At 43.0% G+C, this 23,296-nt stretch overlaps 1 protein-coding gene across 2 annotated transcripts in view; it reads left to right on the top strand.

Annotated features, from left to right (window-relative positions):
- LOC126272321 (uncharacterized) overlaps positions 1–23,296 on the top strand; it is a 974,015-nt gene that overhangs the window by 717,518 nt on the left and 233,201 nt on the right. For both annotated transcript variants that reach the window (XM_049975103.1, XM_049975104.1), the window contains exon 7: positions 12,553–12,681. In XM_049975103.1, the coding sequence (XP_049831060.1) occupies positions 12,553–12,681 (129 nt within the window). The remainder of the gene's footprint in view (positions 1–12,552; positions 12,682–23,296) is intronic.

Below are 23,296 nucleotides of genomic sequence, written 5' to 3'. Positions count from 1 at the left end.
CAGAAGGACTTGAAGCACAGGATGTCCTGCATCCAAAGTGCACAGGATCGCCATGTATGGGCGCAAATCTATGCAGGCATATTGAAAGCTTGGCGCATTAACGTTAGGATTCGTAATCGCCGGTACATATGTTGTTGTTGTTGTTGTTGTTGTGGTCTTCAGTCCTGAGACTGCGTTGATGCAGCTCTCCATGCTACTCTATCCTGTGCAAGCTTCTTCAATCTGCTTAGTGTATTGATCTCTTGGTCTCCCTCTACGATTTTTACCCTCCACGCTGCCCTCCAGTGCTAAATTTGCGATCCCTTGATGCCTCAGAACATGTCCTACCAACCGGTCCCTTCTTCTTGTCAAGTTGTGCCACAAACTCCTCTTCTCCCCAATTCTATTCAATACCGCCTAATTAGTTGTGTGATCTACCCATCTGATCTTCAGCATTCTTCTGTAGCGCCACATTTCCAAAGCTTCCATTGTCTTCTTATCCAAACTATTTATCGTCATTGTTTCACTTCCATACATGGCTACACTCCATACAAATACTTTCAGAAACGCTTCCCTGACACTTAAATCTATACTCGATGATAAAATATTTCTCTTCTTCAGGAACGCTTTCCTTGCAATTGCCAGTCTACGTTTTATATCCGCTCTACTTCGACCATCATCAGTTATTTTGCTCCCCAAATAGCAAAACTCCTTTACTACCTTAAGTGCCTCATTTCCTAATCTAATGTCCTCAGCATTACCCGACTTAATTCGACTACATTCTATTATCTTCGTTTTGCTCTTGTTGATGTTCATCTTATATCCTCCTTTCAAGACACTGTCCACTCCGCTCAACTGCTCTTCCAAGTCATTTGCTGTCTCTGACAGAATTACAATTTCATCGGCGAACCTCAACCTTTTTATTTCTTCTCCATGGACTTTAATACCTACTCCGAATTTTTCTTTTGTTTCCTTTACTGATTGCTCAATATACAGATTGAATAACATATGTATGGTATCAAAATCAGGAGAACGTACAGACCTAATGATAACACCTACGCTTCATAACCAGAGACAAGGAAAGCTGTGGGTGAGCATCTTTCTAGCCATAACTTAGGGGTAGTGAGCCAAGCAATCATCGTACTTGTACTGCATTCATCTCTGTATTAGAAGTGATACCTCCTCTCGGAGAGTTGATAGTTCTTCAGTAAGCGAGTCTCTTTTACCCGTTAATGTTTCTTCAATGAAGTAAAAACCCATCACGTACTCTCTCGTAATCTCGCACCGATGTTCACACTCCACTGCTTCTGACGTTTAACCTCCGTCAGTGCAGCTTCTCAGGGGCCCAGTATTGCATATTTCTTCATTTAGCAAAGATAGCTTCTTCGGTAAAGAGATTTCTTTGAAGAGAACCTTTTGTCTAGATGTCGCTTCAGAACCGGGTGACGGAATTACACTCATATTCTTATACCTCATTGGTAAAGCTACTGTTCAAGTGAGACATGTTAATGATTGAAGATGTTTTTGCGTAAAATGCCAACCATGCTTGTATGACTTATTCTGGAGGCTCTCGCTAACATGTGTATTATGAAGGAAAGCTGACACAACTTCCATTTAGTTTGATTTATTACAGGCTTGCTCTTTACCGTCTGCATAGTGGTCTTCTGCAATAAAAACGACAACTTTTTGAACATTCACTGAATTGCCAATTTTATTGGACACCGTCTGTCGGGACATTCCTGTATGAACACTTCAACTGTTCTGTTCTGAATTCTCGCAAAAAAATAACATTTTTCTTCGTCTATGAAAAAGTCGTCTAGGACGACGCATACGAAATGACAGGTATATTACCTTTGTGCCAGTTTTATACCGGTTACGTGACGGAGCAACACCTTATTTGCTTCCTTATTTGGCCATTAAATGACGAACCTCTGCATAAGGTAGCTATATGTTTCATGTTCAAAACAGATAAATCGTAAAATATAAACAATGTAGTTACTCTTAAACTAGCAATAAGATTTTAAGTAACTGCCATTAGAGAGAAAGCTACATAATGTTAACGATGCTTTACGAAGAATTACTAAATGGTTCTCTGAAAGTGAACTCCCCGTAAATTTTAAGAAAACACACTGAATTCAGTTCTGTACAGCAAACAGAGTATTACCAACAACTGATGTAGCATATGAACAATAGTCGGTAAATGGAGCCGATCGCTGCAAATCATTGGGTGTACATGAAGATGACAACTTCTCTGGAAGAACTATGTTACTGAGCTTCTCAAACAAGTTCAGCTGATTTTTCTCTTCGCGTAATCGCATGTCTTGGAAACAGACAGATTAACTTCCTGATATGTTTTGCATGTTTCCACTCAGTAATATCTTTTGGAATTATTTTCTGGAGTAACTCGTAACTCATTAAGAAACTACTGACTGAACAAGGAAGAGCGGTAAGAGTAACATGTAGAGTTCACCTGTGGTCCTCATACAGGAACCTCTTCAAGGAGTTCGGCATTTTAACTGCACGTCCAGAATATACATATTAGCTAATGATATTTATCATAAATTAACTGTGACAATTTGAGAAGAACATTGACATCCATACCTACAAAACTAGATGAAAAAGGCCTTTATTGCCCATTATTGAAGCTATCAGTGGCTTAGAGAGGAGTTCAATATCAATTGCTCAATACCATAAAATGCCCGATAGGTAGAAAAGCAATTTAAGTGAAGTGGCATGAAGAGGACTAAAAAAATGTATTGTTTAATGTTAACACTATCCTTGTATACATATTCTGTAAACTGATTCTTTCCGCTTCATATCGATGAAAGAATCGTTCAAATGATCTATGGAACATTGAACTAACTTAATAGCTTCATAACTCAACACAGGCGAATATCATTTTGAATTTTTTCCTAAACTATTGTCACAAGTTTGTGCTCTTCGAGTACGATTCTGTTGCGTTTCACGCACATCGGAAACGACTTTTCTAGAATGCAGGTAATAAAGCCTACCTGAACACTCATTTAAAATACGCATGTTTCATTAAAAAGTCGCAAGTTTCTCACTTACAATTTATTTGTTACTTTTAGATTCGGTGTTTGTGAAGAAATGAATAGCTGCTACCGTTTCCATACCATAAAGTACGCAGTTTACTTTTCTTTTTTAATTTTTTTTTGTTGTTACAATTTGTCTGCTATCATTTCCAAGCACCTACGCCTTCGTTTTCAGTCGTTTTATCATTGTGATTGTTGTGATTTACCACCGGAAATATATCCTGTTAATTTCTCCCCAGCATCCTTCAGAGTAAAAGCTAAGGTACTATATGAGTGTCATAGTTGCCATACTACAGGACGATAGGGCACATTAATAGAGTATCACGTCGATGAAAGAGAGAAAAATGCATGCAGATATAGCCGTAGTTTCTTAGAAATCCAGAATATACACATTAACACAAAATACGGAGCTGAGTAGAATAAAAATAATAATAAGAGAATACCCTTGATTCTCCATGGAAAAATTCACTGATGCACAAAACGTAAGTTCGAAAATGGCTTTCACATCGCGTGTCACTGACGGAAAGAACTGCTACGGTGTAGTGCAGTAGGTAACTGAAGGAAATACGGTGTGAGACGAACACAAATGACACTTTTATTCAAAAGAAATAATTATTTTGCTCCAGCCACCAAAATTCATGATGGTCCGCTGAACAATAAAAAAAGGCGAGAATGGTTCTTAACAGAGCGTGTGCTGACCGCGGACAACAGCTCATGCTCTGCAATGCGCTTTCTTGCTGGCCTCAACGTCGGTAAGGAATTACTGTAGCAGGGCGTTCCATTCGTCCGTCAGTGCAGTTGTAACTGCTAGATGCTCGTTGCAGCACGTGGACGGGCCGGAATTCGTTTCCCCAACGCATCCCTCGATGCGACTTAAATCGGAGTAACTGATAGGCGGAGCCCGTCCGGTTAGCCGAGCTTTCCGAAGCAGGATGGAGCGCCTGGTGCCCGGCACGAACCCGTCCGGCGAACTTGCGTTGATGTTCGGTGAGCCGACCAGTCTGTGGATGGTTTTTAGGCGGTTTTCCATCTGCCTCGGCGAATGCGGTCTGATTCCCTTTATTCCGCCTCAGCCACACGTTCTCCATGTACGCGTACACCACCATTACTCTACCAGGAAAACATAGGGGTTACACTGGTCTGGCGTGAGACGTTCCCTGGTAGGAGGGGGAGGGGGGGGGGGACCGAACCGCACAATAACCCTGGGTTCGGGGTATGTGGACCACTGCAGCTGCGGCGGGGACGGAGCCTCTCCGTCGTTTCTAGGTCCCCGGTTAACATATAACATACAACAACAACTGATAGGTGCGTCCATTGGCCGAATATCCTCTCGTTCCGAGAGCGCCTTCAGCTCCACTGTTCGATGAAGTCGCGCATTGTCGTCCACAAAAATTAAGTGTGAGAGCAATTTTCCCTTGAAAAGACGCGCATGGGGAAACAGTACAGTGTCACTATAATGGTCACGGGAGAGTCTAACGTGTTCAAAGATTTGGAATAAGTATACCCGTGCCCCGTGGTCTAGGGTTAGCGTCTGTGATTCATAATCAAAACGTCTTCGGTCCCGGATTCGATCCCCGCCACTGCCTAAATTTTGATAAATAATCAGCATTGGCGGCCGAAGACTTCCGGCATAAGAAGTCAGCCTCATTCTGCCAACGGCCTTGTCAAAGAGGGCGGAGGAGCGGATAGAGGTTCAGGGCACTCTCTTGTCCAAGGGTGAGAAATTACCCATAAAGGCGGAAGAATCAACAATGATCAACGACATGAGGATGCAGAACGCAATGGAAACCACTGCATTAAAGACACGTAACGTGTATCCACAGGACATGTGGCCTGTAGTTGAAGAAGTGTCATGATGATCTCTCCATTGGCAAAAGATTCCAGAATAGTCCCCCATTCGGATCTCCGGGAGGGGACTGCCAAGGGGAAGGTTACCATGAGAAAAAGATTGAATAATCAACGAAAGGATAATGTTCTACGAGTCGGGGCGTGGAATGTCAGAAGCTTGAACGTGGTAGGGAAACTAGAAAATCTGAAAAGAGAAATGCAAAGGCTCAATCTAGATATAGTAGGGGTCAGTGAAGTGAAGTGGAAGGAGGACAAGGATTTCTGGTCAGATGAGTATCGGGTAATATCAACATCAGCAGAAAATGGTATAACAGGTGTAGGATTAGTTATGAATAGGAAGGTAGGGCATAGGGTGTGTTACTGTGAACAGTTCAGTGACGGGGTTGTTCTAATCAGAATCGACAGCAGACCATCACCGACAGCGATAGTTCAGGTATACATGCCGACGTCGCAAGCTGAAGATGAACAGATAGAGAAGGTGTATGAGGATACTGAAAGGGTAATGCAGTGTGCAAAGGGGGACGAAAATCTAATAGTCATTGGCGACTGGAATGCAGTTGTAGGAGAAGGAGTAGAAGAAAAGGTTACAGGAGAATATGGGCTTGGGACAAGGAATGAAAGAGGAGAAAGACTAATTGAGTTCTGTAACAAGCTTCAGCTAGTAATAGCGAATACCCTGTTCAAGAATCACAAGAGGAGGAGGTATACTTGGAAAAGGGCGGGAGATACGGGAAGATTTCAATTAGATTACATCATGGTCAGACAGAGATTCCTAAATCAGATACTGGATTGTAAGGCGTACCCAGGAGCAGATATAGACTCAGATCACAATATAGTAGTGATGAAGAGTAGGCTGAAGTTAAAGACTTAGTCAGGAAGAATCACTACGCTAAGAAATGGGATACGGAAATGCTAAGGAATGACGAGATACGTTTGAAGTTCTCTAGCGCTATAGATACAGCAATACGGAATAGTGCAGTAGGCAACACAGTTGAAGAGGAATGGACGTCTCTAAATAGGGCTATCACAGAAGTTGGGAAAAAAAAATATAGGTACAAAGAAGGTAGCTGCGAAGAAACCATGGGTAACAGAAGAAATACTTCAGTTGATTGATGAAAGGAGGAAGTACAAACATGTTCCGGGGAAATCAGAAATACCGAAATACAAGTCGCTGAGGAATGAAATAAATAGGAAGTGCAGGGAAGCTAAGACGAAATGGGTGCAGGAAAAATGTGAAGACATCGAAAAAGATATGATTGTCGGAAGGCCAGACTCAGCATACAGGAAAGTCAAAACAACCTTTAGTGACATTAAAAGCAACGGTGGTAACATTAAGAGTGCAACGGAAATTCCACTATTAAATGCAGAGGAGAGAGCAGATAGGTGGAAAGAATACATTGAAAGCCTCTATGAGGGTGAAGATTTGTCTGATGTGATAGAAGAAGAAACAGGAGTCGATTTAGAAGAGATAGGGGATCTAGTATTAGAATCGGAATTTCAAAGAGCTTTGGAGGACTTACGGTCAAATAAGGCAGAAGGGATAGACTACATTCCATCATAATTTCTAAAATCATTGGGCGAAGTGGCAAAAAAACGACTATTCTCGTTGGTGTGTAGAATATATGAGTCTGGCGACATACCATCTGACTTTCGGAAAAGCATCATCCACACAATTCCGAAGACGGCAAGAGCTGACAAGTGCGAAAATTATCGCACAATCAGCTTAACAGCTCATGCATCGAAGCTGCTTACAAGAATAATATACAAAAGAATGGAAAAGAAAATTGAGAATGGGCTAGGTGACGATCAGTTTGGCTTTAGGAAAAGTAAAGGGACGAGTGGGGCAATTCTGACGTTACGGCTAATAATGGAAGCAAGGCTAAAGAAAAATCAAGACACGTTAATAGGATTTGTCGACCTGAAAAAAGCGTTCGACAATACAAAATGGTGCAAGCTGTTCAAGATTCAGAAAAAGTAGGGGTAAGCTATAGGGCTGGCTCTGAGCACTATGGGACTTAATATCTGTGGTCATTAGTCCCCTAGAACTTAGAACTACTTAAACCTAACTAACCTAAGGACATCACACACTTCCATGCCCGAGGCAGGATTCGAACCTGCGACCGTGGCAGTCGCGCGGTTCCGGACTCAGCGCCCTGAACCGCGAGACCACCGCGGCCGGCAAGCTATAGGGAGAGATGTACAACAACCAAGAGGGAATAATAAGAGTTGACGATCAAGAACGAAGTGCTCGTATTAAGAAGGGAGTAAGACAAGGCTGTAGCTTTTCGCCCCTACTCTTCAATCTGTACATCGAGGAAGCAATGCTGGAAATAAAAGAAAGGTTCAGGAGTGGAATTGAAATACAAGGTGAAAGGGTATCAATGATACGATTCGCTGATGACATTGCTATCCTGAGTGAAAGTGAAGAAGAATTAAATGATCTGCTGAACGGAATGAACAGTCTAATGAGTACACAGTATTGTTTTGAGAGCAAATCGGAGAAAGACGAAGGTAATGAGATGTAGTAGAAATGAGAACAGCAAGAAACTTAACATCAGGATTGATGGTGACGAAGTCAATGAAGTTAAGGAATTTTGCTACTTAGGCAGTAAAATAACCGATGACTGACGGAGCAAGGAGGACATCAAAAGCAGACTCGCTATGGCAAAAAAGGCATCTCTGGCCAAGAGAAGTCTACTAATATCAAATACCGGCCTTAATTTGAGGAAGAAATTTCTGAGGATGTACGTCTGGAGTACAGAATTTTATGGTAGTGAAACATGGACTGTGGGAAAACCGGAACAGAAGAGAATCGAAGCATTTGAGATATGGTGCTATAGACGAATGTTGAAAATTAGGTGGTCTGATAAGGTAAGGAATGAGTAAGTTCTACGCAGAATCGGAGAGGAAAGGAATATGTGGAAAACACTGATAAGGAGAAGGGACAGGATGATAGGACATCTGCTAAGACATGAGGGAATGACTTCCATGGTAATAGAGGGAGCTGTAGAGGGCAAAAACTGTAGAGAAAGACAGAGGTTGGAATACGTCAAGCAAATAATTGAGGACGTAGGTTGCAAGAGCTACTCGAAGATGAAGAGGTTGGCACAGGAAAGGAATTCGTGGCTGGCCGCATCAAACCAGTCAGTAGACTGACGACAAAAAAAAAAAAAAAATACCCATTCAGCATTATGTCTTCCATTGTCATAACACCTTGATCACAAAATCGATCATGTTCGACAATGTTTGTGGGTGCATTATGTGTCCACAACTTTCGCCATAGGAGGGTAAACTCGCCATTATCGAACATCAGTGTTTTGCTGACCCAGGTGTTACGACGTGAGCCGGCAGGTGTTGCCGAGCGTTTCTAGGCACTTGGAGCCGCGCGACCACTACGGTCTCAGGTTCGAATCCTGCCTTGGGCATGGATGTGTGCGATTTCCTTGGGCTGGTTAGGTTTCAGTAGTTCTAAGTTTTAGGGAACTGATAACCTCATACGTTAAGTCCCATAGTGCTCAGAGCCATTTGAACCATTTTGTTACGACGTGAGAAGGCATAATATGGCGTGGACGTAGTATCCTCCAAATTTTTGTACACAGTAACTCACCTCATACGTTAAGTCCCATAGTGCTCAGAGCCATTTGAACCATTTTGTTACGACGTGAGAAGGCATAATATGGCGTGGACGTAGTATCCTCCAAATTTTTGTACACAGTAACTCACCGGTGAACGTTATTGTGACACTACACTCCTTCTTCATGCTCACCATTTGAGAAGCGCATTCTGCCCTATCCTCGCTTTTGTGGATGACAAAACGTGATCACCACGAACTGCGCAAGTGGACGAACTCTTTAAACGAGAGTATACTCTGCGAATGGACTGGCCAGCTCGTTATCCCTGCTTAAATCCCGTCGAAGATGTGCGGGATGTATTGGGGGAGGGCACTTATTGTAGCACGTCCACATACACCCACGACCACTCAGCAGTTGTCAGAAGTGATGGTGGTGGGATGCGACGCCCTGCCTCAAGGACGCCGTATGAACACTGTGGCCAGCGTGGGAGTGTTTTGCTGAGCACGCATTGGGGTCGGATGTGATCACATGCTCTATTAAAAACCATACCTCCCTTTCTAAACCTTTTTCGAAGTAAGTTGTGCTATTATATTTATCTATAGACTTTGTAGTTATCTTTCTTTACGTCTGATAGCTTATAAAGGGAGGTGCATAGAAGGTTTTAGAAGTCCTTTGTCAACCTTAAATGGATAGTTGCTTAATGTAATCTACCTAAATTTAAAATGGTCATTGTGTAGGTAATGTGGAAGCGTACATACAATGGCATAGTGGAAACGTTTCCACAATACCAACATCAAATACATTACTTTTAATACGTTTTGCATCTGTTTCTAGATGCTACGAAAGGTAATTGATAGGAAACCAAGAGTTATTGTGAAGAAGTGCGATGCTAAAAACATGATTAAGGCTATAATAGCGTCAAGGGAAAGCAGGTGGGGTTCAGAAGAGCAGTAAAAGCTTTCAGTGTACCTCAGACGACACTTCAAAGGTTTGTGCATAGTGATAAGGCACCTGAAGAATGTGTTTCTTAGAGACTTGAACGGAAGCTTGTACTACCTGATGCTATTGAGAAATAGTTGGTACAGTATCTCATTGAAATGGATAAAACAGAAGGTCAACATCGTTGTCAAATACCTCCACAAGATATCATGCCAGTCCCTCCTCTACAGAGGAAGGTTTCCTACACAAGTCGTAAGCCAGGTTCATCAGCTGTTTTGACATTTCGCCTTATAAAACACGCCTTGAAGACTCCTTACTGAAGGGTAAACAGAAGCTTCCCAAGGCACCTGCCAAAAGCAAGAAAAAACATGAAGTTCTTCCCAGAAAACCGTGCAAAAAACGGCATAACGTGTCTGAGGATTCAGATGAAGAGCCCAATGCACCAACTGTCTCTTCAGGCGAGTCACATATGGATCTCGCAGTTGGGGAAGAAAAACCTACTGAAGAAGATGCAATTTGTATTTTTTGTGAAGCCGGATTTTCCAAAGACATTCGTGGAGAATTGTGGATTGAGTGTGTAGTGTGTGAGGAGTGGAGTAAAACTTTCTGTGCCAGAAATGAAGGAGATATTTACATATGCGATTTTTGCACGTGAACTTCTCTAATGAAGCATTTTTCTAATACAGTTCCGTTTAAAAATATTGTTGTGTAATTTAAATTTAATATAAAATAAAATAGTTTCTAACATTTTCAATAGTTTTCGTTTGAAGTAGTCAGTTTCCCACAATTTTAAGGCGTTTCCACATGACCCCCACATTACCATTTCTTGAAAAATTTGTGAGTCGTTGTGCAAGCATAAAATGTTTTTTTCTTAATTTTTAACATATTTAGTTGTTCTATTCCATAATATTACATTCATTGCTAAAACATTATGAATTAGCTTTGGCTAATTTTTGAAGCTGAAAGAGAAGTAAACATTTATTTTATACAGCAAAAACAAACTGGGTTTTCACATTTACATCCCTACCTCTACGTATTGTCCAAGCTTCACCGAGCAATGCTACCTGACAGTGATACGTCAGCTGAAAGCTACTTTCGTCCCGAAGTTTACACACCAGTGTATTTCACTGCTAACGCAGCAAATTTGCAGCACTGTGGAAGCAACATGATGATTACAAATGTGTAAATAAAAGCGATTTATATGGCTGTTATGGCTCCACCACTCAGCAGCTTTAAAAGGATAAAACTGCCCATGCGATATGTGAGAAATAAGCTATCGATACGGCTTAATACGGTCATAAACTATTCACTCACTCTAGATATAATACAGGGTGGTCGCAAAATTCCCGTTGCAAACTTCTAGGACATGTAGTAGGTAGTGAATACAGAACATTTTGAATAGTAACGCATGTCCGGCATCGTATCGTTTCCGTTCTACGGCAGTTTCAATTTAGATGTGTACCTCCTCAACGTCTGCTTAGGGCAAGAGAAACCTCTCAGAGTCCCCTGCCCTGGTATGCAGCAGGATATACACGATGACGTGTACTACGTCAAACGATCCCCAGATGTCACTTATTGTCCGATCTGCTGTGAGACCGAGTCAGAAACTGTGCATCACCGATAGAGGGAACATGGAGCGGAATACACAGACATGCTCCTTGTGTATGGCGGAGCTGGAGGTAACGGAAAAGCTGCTAGTCGGCTGTATCACGAACGTTTTCCACACCGTCACACTCCATCGCCCAAACTTTTTGCCCAAGTTACACAACGACTACGAAAACCGGGTACCTCCACGTTGAGGAGGCAGGACAGTGGTGTTCCAGGGCGACTTTGCACTCCCGAATTTGAAGAAGGTGTACTGCGTCGCATTGAAGATAGCCCGTCAACGAGTTCACAAACAATTGCGCGTGCAATGGCTGTTAGTCACAGTCCCGCATTGGACCTCCTGCATGAGCAATAATTACATCCGTACCACTTACAGAGGGTACACGCTATGGGTCCAGCAGACTTTCCACAATGCTTCGCCTTCTGCACATGATTCATGCACCGTTGCATCGACGCGCCCCTGGTTCCACGTCGAGTTCTCTTCACATATTAATGTAGGTTCACAAGGGATTGTGATCTGAATGATCGAAATAGACATGTCTAGGAGGACGAAAACCATCATGCCACGCATGTTCAGGATTTGAAGACAGGTTTGGAATTAACGTCTGGGCAGGTATTCTGGACGGTCATGTGATTGGATCATACCTCCTTCCATTCAAGCTCACACGTCCCGTATACTTAGTCTTCCTACTACACGTAATGGACCCGTTCTTGGAAGCTGTGCCACTGAATGTCCGCCAGGAAATATGCTTTCAGCATGATGGAGCACCACCTCACTTTTCACTGGCTGTCTGGACACGTCTCAACAGACGGTATGGATAGGCCGTGGTGGTCCAACCGCGTGGCCGCCACTACTTCTTGTGGGGTCGTATGAAGAGCCTAATTTATGAGATACCTGTAGAGACAGAGGAAGATCTACTGGCACGAGCTCTGGCCGCTGCAAAAATATTGAAGAGACACCAGGTGGGATGGAGAGAGTGTACCAGAACATGCTTCGGAAGTACAATGTGTGTAACAACGTTGGTGGTGGCCGCATCGAGCCGCTATTGTAATGCATCGGTAAGTTGCTGCTGGTGCCGTAGATGCTGCGTTCTTGTCGTTGTCGACTAATGTAAACCACTAGGCGTAAGTTGTAATACAAATGCTTAAGTAATGACGGAACGAGTCAGTATTCTTTTGAAATGGATTGTAACAACTGTACTGGGTCACGCCTAAGTACATTCTTCACGTGGGTTTGGATAAGATAATCATCTGCATCGTTTCCTGACATGGGTTCCTATTCAAAATGTTATCTACTCACTACCCTCCACATGTGCTGGAAGTCTGTAACGGGAATTTCCGACCACCCTGTATGTAATAGTGACACGGTGACTACATCGGCGTGATTGCGCTGTTGCAGGTGCACATCGAAGCGTCACGCTCTATCAAGCAACGAACGAGACTGGCAGATGGATTCCCGGCGGAGCTCCTCTCGTGGACTGTGGCAGCACCTGCCCGCAGCTGCTTGTTGTGCGCCTTTGTGTAGTCTACATGTGTGCGTGTGTGCCGTGTTACAGCCGTGTCGGTGTCTGGCTACACGCTGAACCTGACCCGCGTGTCGCGGGCGCACATGGGCGTCTACCAGTGCATCGCAGACAACGGCATCCCGCCGCCCGCCAACAAGACGTACCGCCTCGAGGTACACTGTGAGTACCACCCACAGCCCACCGTGTTCCCTCACTCCAGCACTCTCCATGTCGTCCTAGTTATCCTCTGCCTCATTATTCCTTGCAGTGGCTACTTAAATAGCACCTGCTGCCTACTACTTTAGCGAAAATTTCATTATTTCTACTATAATATTCTTTCCAGACTCTTATTGGTCATGTATGCTCACATTACATCATCAGTTCCTCTCCTCTGTGAGTTCATTTTGTTCCAATTCTCCTTTATCTTCTGCTCATGCTGCCCTTCTCTTTCACTTGTACGTAACTGACTATTTTCTTTTCTGATCTATAACAGACTATTTTATTTTCTGAGTCGATGCAATTGTTGGCTTCATACAGAAAGACAGATTTCTTTTGTCAGGTTGCATTCGGTACAGATGGCCAAAGACGATTGACTTTTCCATTACCTCTGAAATTTTATGTATATTTTCGTAGGTCTCTTCATTGTACATCAATTGGTTATGCTGCTCATATTATTACTGTGCCAATGATGTATCTTTCGAGATCCTCCTCTCTCTAGCTTATAGTTCAGTTTTAGCACTCTTCAGCATGTAAAACTTCCTGCTTAATCAATGTAATGGAGTGCAATAATTTTACACAGCTGGTGATACAAATTTTCTTGTAAAATTTCTTTCGATTTTATTAATGCTTAGGTATATTACAAATATTTCCCGTAAGTTAATTTAATTTACTAAACCAGGCTATTTTATCTACTTTTTGTTTCTACATTTCTTGGCACTCTATTTGACATAAACTTAGTACTTTCAGACGAAATTCATAAATTAGTATTCTTTAAAAGATTTATTTGAGATATTGATTGCGCCACATACGTTGAAAGTACTGCAAAATCATTTTAAAGTGCTAGACACTCAGTCCTGATTCCATACCATGTCGTCCTTGGATTTATTGCTAGAAATGTGATTTTGAGCTGAAGATTTCAAATTATTATGTTAAATTTATTAGAGAAATTTATTCTGTCATATACACTGGAAGTACTGCAAAATCGTTTGAAAGTGCTAGACACTCGGTCCTGATACCATAACACTTCGTCCTTGGATGTACTGGTACAAATGTGATTCTGAGGCGAAAGTTTCGCATTATTATATTTTTCCATAAAATATTGTTGAACAGTCAGGATTATAGGCCATCTCTCTGCCTCACATCCATTATTATTTTAGACGGCTCAGAAATTTCGACCACAATTTTCACTTTTTATGTATCGTTTGTTGGAATGTCATGCATTATGTTTACTGCCTTCTTGAATAATTTTGTCAATTCCGTCCCTGTCTGCTGAGTGTAAATCAATAAATAAAACTATTGTAAGTCTGTTCATTAACATTCTGACAGGACCAATAAACATACATAAATGGATGTTTGTTATGAGCTAACAGCTGACAGTGAGCCACAACTGAAGAACACAAAGACAAATGGGCAGCGATAAAAGATGTGCAAATAGATTTAACGAACAGCGCCCATTGGCTTCAACGAACAGTAATGTATTTAACCCTACGTACCCAAGCCCGTCCAAATAATACTTCTACATTACAAATCAGGCTCGTACTCAATAAATAGCAATATTTGTAACATAAACAGACAGAAACTCTGAGCAATGAACATAGTTTGTCTCTCTCAAATTCACATAGTGTTGTATAAATACAATTTGAATCAGAACGCACATATTGCTTTAAGGAAAATAAGAAAATTGAACTTCTGTTTGTGCTAAGTGCACACTAGAGACACAACAAAAAATATTCATGAATAATCAAAAGTCCACAAAGGCCAAAGACAGCTGTAAACGTGAAACAAATAAAGTATCGCTTGTTAACAGCTGTTTAACGCCTCTTAGCAAAAGCAAGTCTAGGTGAAACATACCTATGAGAACTACACCGCACAGCGGATAACTGCAGATAGTCTCTCGTGCAGCAGCACATTAAGATTCTCACCATGGAAACCCGTCTGACCCATCCATTCTGCTTTGCCTGCAACTTCCGGAGATATCAAATAACAATTTCTAAGGCAGTCTTCCACCACATTCGAGCGTCGTGTTTCCCAGGCATGTATACTGAATGCTTGGCAGCGCAGACTTCCGCTGAAAGTCTATTCAAATTCCTGCAGTTTCTCGCAGCGTCCATGTCCAACGTAACCGCAACTGCTGCCGCCGGATAGCCATCTTCCTCTTGCTATCTCCAGAGCTGAACCGTGGCGGCGTTACGTCGACGCTGCAGACCGCTAGTGTGTCCTCTGATACGGAGCTGAGCAGGCAGATAGGCTGATTCGCGCTTCCTGTTACACCTACACACCGCAAGCACGCAGCGCTCATTCAGGTGTCTGAAGTATTACGGCTTCGGTTAAAGTGGAGTCCGCCCCCGCTAGCTGAGTGGTCAGCGCGACAGAATGTCAATCCTAAGGGCCCGGTTTCGATTTTCGGCTGGGTCGGAGATTTTCTCCGCTAAGGGACTGGGTGTTGTGTTGTCCTAATCATCACCATTTCATCCCCATCGACGCGCAAGGCGCAGAAGTGGCGTCAAATCGGAAGACTTCCACCCGGCGAACGGTCTACCCGACGGGAGGCTCTAGTCACACGATGAAAGTGGTTGCAATGATGGCGTGTACAATACGTCGTTGGGTTGATGTGATTAATGTTACGACTGGAACAACAACACGTAAAAAGAAGCCAAATTATGTAGGATCGACGCGTGATCGATAATACTTGATGGGAACTATTCTGGAGAATGTCAGCATCACTCACAAAGGTAACATAGTTATCCAGTACTGAGAGATGAATTTGACAGTACTCAATAGGGTTTCAATATCACTGAACTCAAGGAACTGACAATAATCTTGGAGAGTCATCCACAGAAAGAACTAAGAAAATATTTGAAGAAATTCATGTTGTGCATGGGAAAAGGTCCGTGAAATCAATATTTTATTACTTTGCCGACCTTCTGTCGCTTGTTGCGTATTTGAGTCGTTTTGTAGAAACAGTAAAAGTCGCTGCAGATGAGGAACCGTGAAACTTCTTAATTTAATTTTTACTTAAACTGCTGAGTGAAACTGAATTCTTTCTCTATGTTATTTCATCATTTCAACTTTGACCTACAGAATTTGCCCTCACTAACAGAACTCAAACTATTCCTATTCATTAATTACTCACAATATTCAACGGTAATGAGATCTGACTGCTTTAAAAGTAACTCAGAAGAATGGCCCGGAATAAGAAGAAATCCTAACAATAACCCATACATATCATAAGTCACTTGCCTCACAGAAAATCTTCATGACACGAACTACAGCCATACAAGCGCCAATACGGCCAGCTAAGTAAGAGATTCTGACTACTGAAGGCTCTAGCTGCTAATAGGCATGTGGTTAACAAAGGAAAGATTTCGTTGCAGAGCAAACAATGTATTTATCAGATTTTACCTTAATCAAGTGAAAACTGGTTCAAAACATTATGTAATCATCAGTATTAAATCTCTATGACGGATACACATTCAGACCGTCCGCTGGCGCAAATACTCCAAACCTCGAACAGTGCTAATTATTAACGTCTAACCTCCATCACTGATGACTATTCACAACCAACTTCCATCACTGCTGGTTGCTCACCTCCAACTGCGAGTCCGACCAGCCACAGAGTCTCTTACAGAGGGCACACAGCGATGTCAAGAGTTATTAATGCAGAGCGCTACATAGCTCAGCGGACGGTATGGACATATGTCCGTCATGAACAGCCTACACACAACCGATATTGGTCCAGTGAAAGCGAAAATATTCGACCTACTCAACCTTTGAGGCTAAGCACATCTCCATTAATCTATTAAAATACATCCAGGCTTCAGACCTCCGAGTCTTCAAATTAAAGAGATGTTTCCGATTATGAATGCTATAATTACGCAAGTGTTTTAAGTAATGGCCAGGTGAAAAGCTATGCTCTTTCTATGTTTTCATAGCAACTTAAAGTCGAACAACTAACATGACATGCTGAATGCAGAGAAAACGGCAGTTATGCAACGACGTCAAAGTAAACAGAATGAGGAAATTTATTTGGGAAATAGGCAAAAGAAATGTAATTGGATGTAGGCGTACGCACAACTCTACACAGCAGGAGATTGTAATTATGAGGTGCTGAACATGCAAGAACTAAGTTTTTAATAAATCGTGGAACACGAAATGCTAATTCGTATTATGATAAATTATTATTAACTCATTGAAACCCAACAGATTACACTCAATCGTTTCGTAGACTTGGCATTTATATACATAGCGTTCGATAATGTTAACCAGAAGATGTTCAAAAACGAATAGGAAGGAGACTACAGTCTAAAAATTTATGGACGGAGGAGAAAGTATTGCTAGATGAGAAACGAAAGGGCTATCAGTTTCCATGCAGAGACCACAGTGATGGTATTTTCAGAAACCAGCGGCAGTGTAATATGAACTTAAGAGAATGTTTCAAACCGATCTGTTTGCAGATGCAATTTTCTTATTAGGCAGAAACAAAGACTAGCTACGAAATTCACCGCACCAGATGATAAAAACCTAATAGGAAATTGCAAGGGACAACACAAATTATATATCATGGAGGGATCGGAAATCAAAATGCAGTTGTACACCCTGAAGATGAAAACTTCGCAAGTGCTATTACGTTCAAAAATCTTGGGATCTGAAAAACAGCAGCTGGAAGAAGCACGGAGAACGGGAATGTAGGAACGCTATTGGGCAAATAATTTTCCCCAGGATTTGAATGGAGCAATTCTGAAAAAGCGACTTATTTACGCATTATGTCATTTGTCAATGCCCAATTTGCAATGTGCAGGAGATTGTCTTCCACGGCACTCAGAACACTCTTACAAAATTGTGGCAAAATATTCATAACTTTAAGTAAAACGTGGTCACCCAAGTACCTATTACATTGTATTAGAACATGTAGTGATTGGTTTACGTTTCACACTTCACAAACCGGATTGCATTATCAGGCGCAAAACATAAACTGTAAATAGATCGAGACGGCCGCGGTGGCCGTGCGGTTCTAGGCGCTTCAGTCCGGAACCGCGGTACTGCTACGGTCGCAGGTTCAAATCCTGCCTCGGGCATGGATGTGTGTGATGTCCTTAGGTTAGTTAGGTTTAAATAGTTCTAAGTTCTAGGGGACTGATGACCTAAGATGTTAAGTCCCATAGTGCTCAGAGCCATTTTTTTGTAAATAAATCGAAGTTATGGTAATTCAATTGAAGGAAAGTGACACATTCAGAAAAATATAATTAACTACCTATCCATATACACAATTATTTAACACAAATGAGTTGTTTGTGCTATTCCTTACATAAGCCTATAATGCTTCAAGAAGTATGAAATCCAGCAACAAAACCCAGAAGCAAAAGGAAAACAAACGATCATAAGGCTTAGTGTTTTTCACCTTGTTTTGTTCAGTATATATGCACACCGTATACTGGACCGTGATTGAACAGTTTGTCGATATCATCGAAAATCGCGTACATTCCACAGCTTGTGTGCCGTCAAGACACTGATCAAATCGTTATCTCGAACAGGATCATTCGAGGAGATATCCGGGCACAGTGATTTTTCAAGAAACGTCTCATTTCCGCCGCGCTGATTAGCCGAGCGGTCTAAGGCGCTGCAGTCATTGACTGTGCGGCTTTTCCTGGCGGAGGTTCGAGTCCTCCCTCGGGCATAGGTGTGTGTGTTTGTCCTTAGGATAATTTAGGTTAAGTGGTGTGTAAGCGTAGGAACTGATGACCATAGCAGTTATGTCCCATAAGATTTCACACACATTTGAACATTTTTTTCGTCTCACTTCCCTATCGTTTCGTTCTTTGTTCAAAGGGCTCTGAACACTATGAACTGAACTAACTTCTGAGGTCATCAGTACCCTAGAACTTAGAACTACTTAAACCTAACTAACCTAAGGACATCACACACATCCATACCCGTGGCAGGATTCCAACCTGCGACCGTAGCGGTCTCGTGGTTCCAGACTGTGGCGCCTAGAAGTGCTCGTCCACACAGGTCGGCCATTTCGTTCTTAATCAGTGAGGAAAATAGTTTTTCTGTAGCCCTCAGTCGTTTTTCTCTAGACGAGTATTACAACAGAACATATTCTTAAACTCATAAACTATTGCACATTTATCGGCAACGCGATTTCCGCAGGTGCATCCGCTACTTTACGTAGTCTACTAAGTCCAGTGTTTTGTGCGTCACTGTGAAGTGTTTTGTGAAATTTTTTATGTGGGTCGTCATCTCTGAACTGAACCTTTATCCTAAAATTCTGACTAATAATGTTCGAAGATAAACTTGCTCCATGTTTTTGGGTATTAAATCTGCACCAGAAGGTGAGCTGTACGGTTTTGTATCTTGGACAGTTTTATCGAAGAACTGTATAAAATTCTCTAAATCAGGATTCTGTGACTGCACACCAGTCACGTTCGTTTCCAGCTATGATACTGTCCTGAGACTCTACATTCAATTTCATTAATCCCACAACGGAATTTCTTTAACTCTTCAATATGACACCAATTTTTTATTAATTCTTCAATTGCTCCCTCCTCTCCTCCTATGCGAACCATTTCTGGATTGCAAAAACTTCAGAAAATACTACTCCTCCTCTGGCTTCCAATTTGGAAACAGTCTGAAATACTTTCACAAGTGTCATATTAAGAATTGTGAAGAATCGTCACGACATTTTCCAAAGCCCAAACCTTGTTGCGGCAACATCATCTCCTGTCGAACTTCATGTCCTCATACTTCATAGATCCCATCTGTCTATTGAGGTCTTCAAAGATGCATCTCCAAGTCTACCTCTTCGCCGCTTGCCCATTTCTTTCCTTTCGAACACTTTTTTATAATAACAGTTTTAGGAATACTCTATTTTACCAGATACAACTGTGCGACATAGTGGTATAAACAGTGTGGTATCCTGCGCACTCGTCAAGTTTGGAGTGGCTAGGAAGCCTGCTTTCTCGGACCACTAGGCTGCAACTTCTTTTTCTTTATTAAGATTTCATTCTCCTGCCCCATATGGGCAGGCGACGGCTGTCAGCAGCACAATTCGCCGCTCTTCAGTCGAGTTACATGACAGGTAATTCATGAAGAAAAGTATACATAGAAAGGCGATAAAAATGGGGGACATAAAAACACAGTAAAGGGAGATAATGGAGATAAAAATACACTGACATGGAACTGTTCATGGGGTGACAATCAAAAAAGTCGACATAAAATTAAAAAAATACAGTTGGCGATTTGTAGAGCACAAAGAAAGACACTGAAAAGACACACAGAGATTAAAAGTTGGCCACAGTATTAAAAAAAACCTCCAGAAAAAAACACTTTAAACCCACTTAGAGAGATGTAGCACACATGACGTTGAATAAAACTGCCAGAGGGAGAGGCCTTAAGAGGATGGAAAAAGGAGGGGAGAGCGAGGTGCAGAACGAGAGAGGGCGAGATGAAAAGAGTAGGGGCGTCAGGGTGTGCACCAGGACGCAGGAGACAGGGAGGGCGGGAGAGGAAGAGGGAAGACAAGGCAGGCGCTGCAGAAACTGAAGGGGAGCATAGGAGTGGGAGGGGGTGTAGGAGGGGAAGCCGCTCGGGTGAAGGGAGGAGGAGGAGAGGGAGCCCTGAAGAGGAAGCAGGAGGAAGGTGGGGTTACTAGACAACAATTTTTTTTCTTTATTGAATTTCGATTTCCGTCGAAGGGGGCGGGCTGGCGGCAGCTTAGTATGCCGCTCTTCAATGTACAGACTTTGTTCAAAAGATAAAGAGAATAAATAATAAAAACAGGCGATAAAATTGGAGACTTAAATATTAACGTGGCGAAAAAATAGTGGAACTTTAAACATAGAACAAAGAGATGATAATGCTAATAAAATACATTCAAAGCAGACAGGTAATATAATAAACAGACAGTTAAAAACCACGGCGACAGTCTTGTTTCTATTCACAAAAGACAAAATTCACACCCAGAGACAGCATGATTTCTGTTCGCAACACTAGAAAGACGAACAACACTGAACATTCACTGGAACACTGCACTAAAAAATTGGCAAATGTGACATACCACAGCCGAGATCAGGTGGGGGAAACTGGACAGATGATAAGAAAAGAAAAAAGGGGAGAAGGAGAGGAAAAGTGAAGGGGGGTACGGGGGAAAGGAGCTGATGGAGGATGAGAACCCATAAAAGGGAGGGGGGGGGGGTGTGCTGGGCAGATGCGACAGGGAGTGGGGAAGGCAGAGGAGGGGAATACAAAAGGACTCGGGGGGGAGAAGGGAGAGGGGAGGTGGGGAGGTAGGGAGGTAGGGAGGTATGGAGGTAGGGAGGTAGAGAGGTAGGGAGGTAGGGAGGTAGGGAGTCGTTTGCGTGGTGAGAAAACAGGATGGAAAGGGGGGGGGGGTGGCTAGACAACAATTCGAGCAATTCGTATTAATGAATTTTATTTACAGAATAGAAATTAGAATACTTAACTCTGAGAAATTTACAATGATGTGTCGCGAGAAAAGGGCGACAGACACATAAGAATTCTCTTCAGTATATACAATTCCTAATACAAGAGAAGTAATATGGTTCCTAAGTCGCTGCTATAAAAGTGCCTATTCTTTATGCGACTTAGGAAGTTTTAGAACTGCTAGTCTTCCACTGGGCCGCGGCCAGGCGGGGCGGCGCTCATGTTCTCTTCGTGTCGAGGGCGCTGCCACGGGTTGCCGTCCTCGAGAGGGCTCGGTCAGCGTGCAATTCGCCGACGTCTTCTTCCCAGCCACTCTGCTCTAACATTCCCACCTGGTGTTCCGGCGATTGACTTTACGCCGGAAAAACCCATCCCCTCCAATGCGACTGATCGTCGTCGTACGAGGAGCTCGACAACGGAAGGGGAGGCAGGATCGTGAACGCTGCGCCGAACTGGAAGCTGTGCATGCAGGGGACGTCATCTGGTCTACACTCATGCTCATAAATTAAGAATAATGCTGATACATGGTGAAACAACGCTCTGGTGGGCGGTTTGCTGGTTTAAATCACCTCGAGGTATGACCATGCGTTGCATTTGACCTGCGGTCGTCGCACGGTGGCGCTGGCAGCAGTCCACATACACAGAGGTGTGTTGGTGCATGTCAGAGTACGGTGCAACGAGTAAGTGTGCAGATGTTTCCAGACGTGCTAATGGTGACTGTGTGTTGAAAATGGCTCAGAGAACACATATTGATGACGTTATGAGGTGTAGAATACTAAAGCGACTGAAGGCTGGTCAAACACAACAGGTCGTAGCACTAGCCCTCCGTGTGCCACAAAGTATGATCGCAAGATTATGGCAGCGATTCCAGCAGACAGAAAATGTCTCCAGGCGCTACAGTATGGACAGTCCACAGTGTAAAACACCTCAAGAAGACCGATATCTCACCATCAGTGCCGGCAGACTGCCAAGAAGTACTGAAGGTAGCCTTGCTTGAGACCTTGCTGCAGCCACTGGAACGGCTGTCTCCAGACACACAGTCTACAGATATGGTTTATTCGCCTGGCGACCTGCAAGGTTCATTCCACTGACCCCTGGTCACAGGAGAGCCCGTAAAGCCTGGTGCCAACAACACAGTACATGAGCATTGGAACAGTCGTCCCAGGTTATGTTCATGCACGAGTCCAGGTATGGTCTGAACAGTAATTCTCGCAGGGTTTTAATCTGGCGTGAACCAGGAAACAAGTACCAACCCCTTAATGTCCTTGAAAGGGACATGATTGGAGGTAGTGGTTTGATGGTGTGGGGTGAGATTACGATTCGTGCACGTATACCCCTGCATGTCTTTGACAGAGGAACTGTAACAGGTCAGGTATATCGGCACGTCGTTTTGCACCAGTATGTCCTCCTTTTCAGGGATGCAGTGGGTCCCACCCTTCTCCTGATGGATGGTAACCTACGGCCCCACAGAGCTGCCATCGTGGAGGAGTATCTTGAAACAGGCCTTCCTGTTCTCCAGGCCTTAACCCCATCGAGAACGTCTGGTATGCTCTAGGTCGACGTATCGCTGCACATCTTCAAACCCCTACGGCACTTCAGGAGGTCCGAAAGGCACTCGTGTAAGAATAGGAGGCTATACCCCAGCAGCTGCTCCACCACCTGATCCAGAAGTTTCCAGTTCGTTGTGAGGTCTATGTACGTGTGCATGGTGATCATATCCCATACTGATGTCGGGATACATGCGCAGGAAACAGTGGCGTATTGTAGCACATGTGTCTGGGGATGGTTTTCTCAACTTACCACCAATACCGTGGACTGACAGATCTGTGTCCTGTGTGTTACCTATGTGCCTATGCTATTAGCATTCTGCAATTATCCTTAATTTATGAGCATGAGTGTATTTGGGTGTCTATACCCTGCCAAGTACAGTGTCGACGAGCTATTTCGTACGTACAACTCCCTGTGTCCTTGGTGAAATAACTGCAACACTTCTTTTTGCAAGGCTTTCTGGATCAACTGTCAGTATAAATAATAATCAGACCTTTCTCCATAGCGAGGCTATGCCGACAGACAAGATATCGGCGCACTACCGACTTTTTTATGAAATGAGCGAGACCAAGATGTGCGCAACTGT

This window comes from Schistocerca gregaria, chromosome 5 (genome assembly GCF_023897955.1).
Source record: "Schistocerca gregaria isolate iqSchGreg1 chromosome 5, iqSchGreg1.2, whole genome shotgun sequence".
In the NCBI taxonomy this organism is placed as follows: Eukaryota; Metazoa; Arthropoda; class Insecta; order Orthoptera; family Acrididae; genus Schistocerca; species Schistocerca gregaria.
This window is presented reverse-complemented; position numbering and strand designations above follow the sequence as displayed.